The sequence below is a fragment of the Papaver somniferum genome, chromosome 7, assembly GCF_003573695.1.
Source record: "Papaver somniferum cultivar HN1 chromosome 7, ASM357369v1, whole genome shotgun sequence".
Classification (NCBI taxonomy): Eukaryota; Viridiplantae; Streptophyta; class Magnoliopsida; order Ranunculales; family Papaveraceae; genus Papaver; species Papaver somniferum.
In genome coordinates, this window is record NC_039364.1 from 60,448,352 (window position 1) to 60,456,132 (window position 7,781).

General features: G+C 36.9%; 1 protein-coding gene across 1 annotated transcript; it reads left to right on the forward strand.

The window, feature by feature from the left end:
- Nucleotides 1–303: 303 nt before the first annotated feature.
- LOC113294680 lies at nt 304–2,808 on the forward strand. The gene is made up of 4 exons (XM_026543061.1): nt 304–729; nt 823–1,169; nt 1,283–1,467; nt 1,511–2,808. The coding sequence occupies exons 1-4, from the start codon at nt 304–306 to the stop codon at nt 2,806–2,808; spliced, it is 2,256 nt and encodes a 751-aa protein (XP_026398846.1).
- Nucleotides 2,809–7,781: the final 4,973 nt, after the last annotated feature.

The window sequence follows — 7,781 nt, forward strand, 5'->3', positions numbered from 1 at the left end:
GTATTTAAGTTGTAATGAAATCCTATTTGTGGACTAAGAATGAATTAATAAAAGTTTGGCTGTTGCGGCAGAAGTTCTCTTATCCATCCAATTTCCGTTCATTTTCTGTCCAATTTCAGTTCATCCCCGTTGCTTTCACTCTCGATTTCACTAAGAACAGTACAACTGGCATCAGAGCCATTCCGTCCTAGCATCATGGTGGCTCAGACTTGCAAAGAGCTACAATAAACCAACAACAAACAACAAAAGGAAATCGATACTTTACATTCGAAGGTAAACAATATAGCTCTGCAACTCAGTACTATGTCGACCAAAGATGATCTTCAATCGATGAAGATAGAGATGGGTACTAGTATGCAAGCTCTTAAGGCAGATATTCAAAATAGTTTTCAATCTCAGTTAGAATTTTATTTTTCTAATCGAGATCTCAACAAAAATCAACCTAAAGCTTCAGGTTCAAATACTGGTGGATTCAATTCTAATTTTCCTTCGGGTGGACGAGATTCTAGTCATTTTCATCGAATGTCTAAGATCGATTTTTCCAGATTTGATGGTGATAACCCAAAGAGATGGATCCAAAAGTATGAATACTACTTCCAGATGCACAACATCCACGAGTTACACAAAACCAGGATGGCGGCCATATATCTAGACGGTAAAGCCAATAAGTGGTATGATAACTTTTGTCTTAATAAAACTGATATTCCTTGGCCATCTTTCTGTGATAATGTGTGTGCAAGATTTGAAAACCCTGCTCAGGATAATATAGTTGGATTGTTCAATAAATTAGCTCAACTAACCACTGTTGATGCTTATTTTTAGGAATTTGAGTATTACAAGGCCTTATTACTGAGTGTTCACCAAGATTTTCCAGAATCTTACTTCATTGCTATCTTTATTGGAGGTTTAAAGGAAGAACTAAGAAGTTCAGTTCTAATGTTTGATCCTAAAACACTGCTCCATGATTTTTCCCTTGCTAGAATGCAAGAAAAAACCCTTGTAATGCAACAGAAAACCACTAAGCCTGCACCTAAAGTTTTCTCTAGTTCATTTTCCACCACTAGACCATTTCCACCCACCACTTTTCCCCCTAAACCAGCTACTGTACCATCAACTTCATCCACTCAATATTCTACACCAAAAGCTAATCCAACATTGCCACTCAAAAGGTTAACTCCTGAACAAGTGCAAGCAAGGAAGGCATAAGGATTATTCTTCAACTGTGATGAAGCTTACAAGAGAGGCCATGTTTGTAAAAAACAGTATTTATGTGTCATTATAGGGGGGAGGAAGCTGAGGAGATTTTTGATCAAGGAGGTGAAACTCCAAATGATACTGATAAGGAGCCTCCCTTAGATAGTGATATGGAGATCTCATTACATGCTTTAACTGGTACTATTTCTGGTGATACTATTAGAATTCCTGGCCTCTTAAAGAAACAAGCTATTTCAATTCTTATTGACACTGGTAGCACACAGTTTTATTGATTCTGTTTTGTTTACCAGTTTAGCTTGTCCAATTGCCCAAACTGCTAGCCTATTGGTCACAGTGGCAAATGGTGACAAAACTGTGAGTTCTGGTCTTTGCTATCAATTAGAATGTTCTATGCAAGGTCAAAAATATTGTGGTGATTTGAGATTACTTCCACTTGGTGGGTGTGACATTGTTTTGGGAGCTGATTGGTTAAAGAATCTGGGTGATGTTCTATTCAACCTATCCAAGCTCTGCATTACCTTCAAACATAGAGGTAAAAAAATTGCTTTAACTGGTGTTCCTCAAAAGTCTTCCCTCAACATGATGTCTGGCTATGCAGTTAATAAATTCTTTCAAAAACATTCTCATGGCATTGTTGGCCAATTATTCTCCATATACCCCTCATCTGCACAACCCACCACTCCTTCACAGATTACCAACTTAATTCATCAATTTCCTGATGTTTTTACTGAGCCAAAAACTCTACCACCTGAAAGAACCTTGGATCATAAAATTCCTCTCAAACCAAATTCTGAACAAGTGAATCTCAGGCCTTATAGATGTCTTTATATCCAAAAATCAGTGGTTGAAAACTTGGTCAAAGAAATGCTCACTTCAGGCATCATCCAACCAAGCCACAGTCCTTTTGCTTCTCCAATATTGCTTGTCAAAAATAAGGACAATTCTTGGAAATTTTGTGTGGATTACAAAAAGTTAAACAACCTAACTATTAAGGATAAATACCCAATACCTATTATTGATGAACTTTTGGATGAATTACATGGCTCCAAATTTTTTTCTAAGATTGATCTGAAGTCTGGCTACCATCAGATCAGAGTTTCTCCTTCAGATATCCACAAGACTGCATTTAGAACTCACCATGGTCATTTTGAGTTCAAGGTTATGCCATTTTGCCTTACTAATACCCCAGAAACGTTTCAAGCTCTCATGAATGATATTTTCAAAGATCCCCTCAGGAAGTTCATTCTTGTCTTCTTTGATGACATTTTGGTTTATAGTCCTTCATTGGAAGATCATTTATTACACTTACAAACAACATTGGAGATTCTCAGACTACATCAGCTGACAACAAACTTCTCAAAATGCTCCTTTGGCCAATCTAGTATTGAATATTTGGGACACATTATTACAGGCAATGGGGTTATGGCTGATCCTGAGAAGATATCTGCAATGGTGGATTGGCCCATTCCTACTAACTTAAAAGCCTTTAGAGGATTTTTGGGCCTTACAGGGTACTATAGAAAATTTGTGCAGAATTGTGGCCTCATTAGCAGACCACTTACTGACCTCTTGAAGAAGGATGCCTTCAGTTAGTCTCCTGCAGCAACCAAAACTTTTCTTCAACTAAAGAAGGAAATGACAACTACTCCTGTTTTAGCTCTGCTTGATTTTACTAAGCAGTTCATCCTTGAAACTGATGCTTGTGACTTAGGCATTGGTGATGTCCTTATGCAAGAGGATAGAGCTATAGCTTTTTACAGCAAGCCACTTGGTCTCAGAGCTGCTGCCTTATCCACTTATGAGAAGGAACTTTTAGCAATTGTTCAAGGAGTAACTAAATGGAAGCACTACTTACAAGGTCAGCATTTCATTATTAATATTGATCATCGGAGCATACATTACTTCCTAGAGCAAAAGATTTCTACAACCTTGCAGCAGAAATGACTTATGAAACTTTTAGGTTTTGATTATGAAGTAAAGTATAAAAAGGGTTCCGAGAACAAAGTAGTTGATGCCCTTTCTAGAAGACCTCATTTGGCTGCTTCTTGCAACTCCATATCACTATCACAGCCTGCTTGGGCACAAGAACTAATTGCTAGCTATATTGATGATCCCCAATCCCAAAAGCTTGTCACTCAACTCACAATTACTACCCACTCTAGCACTCCCTATTCATATACAAATGGAGTATTGAGGTACAAAAATAGGTTATATGTTGGCAGCTCTTCTACAACAAAATCCAACATTCTTCACTCTCTCCACTGCTCAGCTGTTGGGGGGCATTCTGGTATGCAAGCTACTTATATGAGAGCTAAATCTTATTTTTTTTGGCCTGCCATGAAGAAAGATATCATATTATATGTCTCATCTTGTGATGTGTGTCAAAGGAATAAAGGGGAAAATACATTTCCAGCTGGCTTACGACAGCCACTTCCCATTCCAGAGCATGCTTGGCAACACATATCAATGGATTTCATTGACGGCTTACCAATGAGTGAAAGGAAATCAGTTATTTTGGTGGTTGTTGACAGATTAACAAAGTATAGCCACTTCATTGGACTCCACCACCCATACACTGCTTCTTCTGTTGCAAGGTAATTCATTTCACAGATTTTCAAGCTGCATGGTTGTAGATGGTGGATTTTCAACAAGGGCTAAAATCGTAAACTCATAATTATACGAAGCTCTGATCCATCAATCAGAAGTGAGTATTGATACACGGGTCTCTCATCGAATTCTCAACGGAGAGTACTTTCTCTCGGAGTACATGTAGATATGTAGTCTCACGACTGGACAACGGCATATCTCATGAATACTGAACACTTTCAGTGATTATTTCTATATAGTATCACGAGATGGACGGCTCCTAGATAGCTTGCTCTGCTAGTATAGAGCGATAACGTCTTCGGGAACAAACAACGAGTTTACCCTGACTATATAAAGGATATGACTTACCGACAAGCTCATATCGGGATAATTAATGCTCCTAGATAGCTTGTGATAGACACATTTTTGTGTCTAAATTGTCCTCAATTTTCTCTATGTTGGTACTCGATTTTGGTGTTTTGTGTGTTTGTAGGTATTTTTTGGAAAATAAACGTTTTTGGAAGAATCGGCTCGAAAAACTGCTAAAGGCACCCCCGGAGGACATTTCCTAAGCGGACCTCAGATTTGGATAAGGGTAACCCGCGGTTATGTGCAGCCCAAATTTGTTCTCAGCACCCAAATTACTATCGGCACCCCAACAGAAGGATAAGAGGCACCCTTCATCTTCGACATTCAAAAAGAATATTTGCGGGAAATTTGGTTCAACCGGTAAAGGATTTATTATCTTTAAGATAAGAATATCTTCTTGCCTTATAAGCAGGAAGAATTTGAAGAAAAAGGAAGTTATCTTGTACTAAACAAAAGAGATATCCTTGGAAGATTTTATCTTGGATTTTATTCTGCGAATTAAAGAAGATATGAGTTTAGTAAAGAAATATGGAGAATAAAGAGATGGAAAAATTCTTGAAGATATTTTTAATTAAAAAGAAGAAGATTTTGGAGTTATAGAAGAATATATTTGAGTAATGTGTATTTGTGTGTATAAATAGAGAGCTAGAGAGCACATTTGAGGGGGAGAGTTGGGGAGAGAAAATAAAATCATTGCGTTAATAATTTTCTCCCATTTTCATTATTTGTAAACACTTTGAGCAATGAAATTATATTTCGAGCGTGTTTCCAACCCAATGAGCTAAACCCAACATTGGGATGACGGAGGAAGCTGGTTTTCATCAATGTGGTAATTTGATTAATTCTTTTATTTACTTTTTGCACCGATTTTAAATGATTTATGATTTCTATTAATCAATTGTCATCTTGTTAGATAGTGTATGCTTAGTCTTAGGTGCTTTAGATACACTATGTTTGTAATTTACAATTGATGTTTTACGAAATCTATCCTTGGCAAAATATTAGAGTTGATATTTCTTTTGTTTGAGCGATAAATGTCTAGGATTAATTTTTGAACCACTTGAAAATGAAAGCAGTGAAATCCTGAGTACCAGTGAATTCTTCATCCCGTGACATATTTTGTATATAATTTCTTATTTTTAGTATTTTTATATTTAATCCTAGAATCAATTTCAACAAGTCCGAGTGAACGAAAACTCTACTTACTACTATCAAAATTCCAACAATTTTTGGCGCCGCCGACGCGGATTTGTTTATAGATTTGTTTTTAGTTTTTTTTTTTTCTTTTTTTTCTTTTTGTTCTTTTTTATGCGTTTTGGTATTTCTTATTTGCTTTCATATTTGGAGCTAAGCTAAAGAAAAGGGAGAAAGTATTGAAAAGAAAGGAAAAGCCCAAAAAGGAAAGAAAAGAGAAATCCAAAAGGAGTGAAGAAGAAGATTTTGTAAATAATTTTATTTTATTTTATTTAGAAACTGTAATTAAGGTTTTTATTTCTGTAATCTTTTATTTTTGGACCTTTTTTATTTTTGGACTTTATTTTTGGACATTGAACTTCATTCTATTTTTAAAAACCCTACGAAAGGGTAGTTTTAAATAAACTGTGTGCAGAGAAGGACGACGATTACAATATCGCCTCGGCCCCTCGGGTTCGTACATGACATAGGAGTCGTGGCCCGAGTCGACTTCAACGGTTCATCCTCCGTCTGGAACGGGAGGTAAGAATTCTAAACACCCGCGAATCCCCTGTCAGCGGGTTTACTGGATGATTTTGTATGCATATATGTTGAGGAATCGAATACGGCTGTTTTAATTTCCTAGTAAAGGGTAAGGCCTGGCCATACAAGATAAGGGTTCGAATTTCATCACCGTTCTCTTTTTGCCCGCCTTAGGAAAACGAAACCAAACGCGAACCTAATCCTAAAATTTTGACTAGAACGAGACCGATAGGGTAACGAGCTTAATAGGAAAGTCATTCGAAAAATATTGGTTACTCTTTTAAGCATACTTCGAAGTTCATGATGGTTTCTGTGAGTTGAATGCGTGACTGCGCCGCCTTGTAATGCGGTGAGGCCTTGGGTATCAAAGCTCCACGCAGCTTCCCTCGCCTCTATTCAACTTACTTTGAATCGGATTGATTCAAGAGGGGTTTGCTTAAATTGTAACGAATTCCCTTTCGAAAGAATAGAAGCTGGTCTAGAAACAATCTAAGTGGAGCCATCATGCTTTTTGTTTTCTAGATAAAATAGGCTTGTTGTGGTCGAGTCAGCCTTCTTTGTGTTTGTTTAGAATTCCCTTGCGGTTAGGATGTCGAACTGGTATTATAATATCCAATACAATGAGTATCCGACTGAGCAGCTTGGACATTATCCTTTTTATGACCATAGTGTGAATAGTGATTGGGAACGCGAAACTTTTGAAGGTTATGGTCCATACCATTGTGAGCCCAATTACTATCCATATACCCACAGGTCATACGAGCAAAATAATCCTTCTATTTCTCTAGAAGAGTCTCTCAAGAGTTTCAATGAGTCAACACGGAAGTTATTTATGAAAGAGACTTATAATATTCTTCTCCCAGAAGAGTCCGTAGAGCGGTCAACTAAGATATCTCTAGAAGAGTCCCTCAACCAATTTACTGAGAGTACAAATAGGATTGTGGAAAAACTTGCTCAGGATAGTCTTAATTTCCAGTATAGTGTTCCCAATACCACCCTTGAAAATAAGGATAGTTTTTATTCACATAATCAAGATGACGAGGTTAGAATTGGTAACACTACTTGTTTTGATGAGGTTCGATCTTTTTCATGTTATTATAAAGATGATTATGATGAGGATAGTATTGATAAAGAACATGAAATATGTAGGCATAATGATCAGGAATTTGTTACTCCGATTGAGATTTATAATGATAGTGTTGTTTTTAGTACAAATCCAAATAATTTTAATAATTATTCACCTATTCAAAAGGATGAGGATTTGACTAGAGATACCACCGTTTTAGACGATGTAGTTCATGATCCTTTAGCCTGCAGTATGTTGGATAATCTATTATTTGATGTGCCTATCAGTGAATCGGAGGAAGTAACTATGATTAACACCTTAGTTAATGAGCCTTTACTAGAAACTTTCGCTGGTAATCCTTTATATGATTCTGATGATGGTTTAGAGGAAAGAGTTTACCCTGAGAATAATGTTTTAGAGTCTAGCGATTTAGAAACACTAATCTTAGAAGACCATAAACTCGTAGAGATGAGCGAGGATTAACCAGACTTAGAAGAATCAATTGACCATTTTCAGGAATCTGATGACCTAGAAATTAGGGAAGTTGTGACTAGTCTTTCTAGAGACACAGAAAACTCTAAGTTTGGGGGTAATTCTCCGTGTGCTTTAACTATTAGAAAGTTCCCTCGTGTAGGACTTAACATTTGTGCCTCAACCATCTTACAAGATTATCTTCATACACATTTTACCGAACCTAATGATGTCCAGAAAGAAGCTCAGTTGTTAGAAACCCATCCTCTGGTTGATGTGGTTTACCCAGGCGATAATACCTAAATTGACTTTGTTTTCCCACCAAAAACTTTTCTTCCAATTGTGGGAACTTATGATT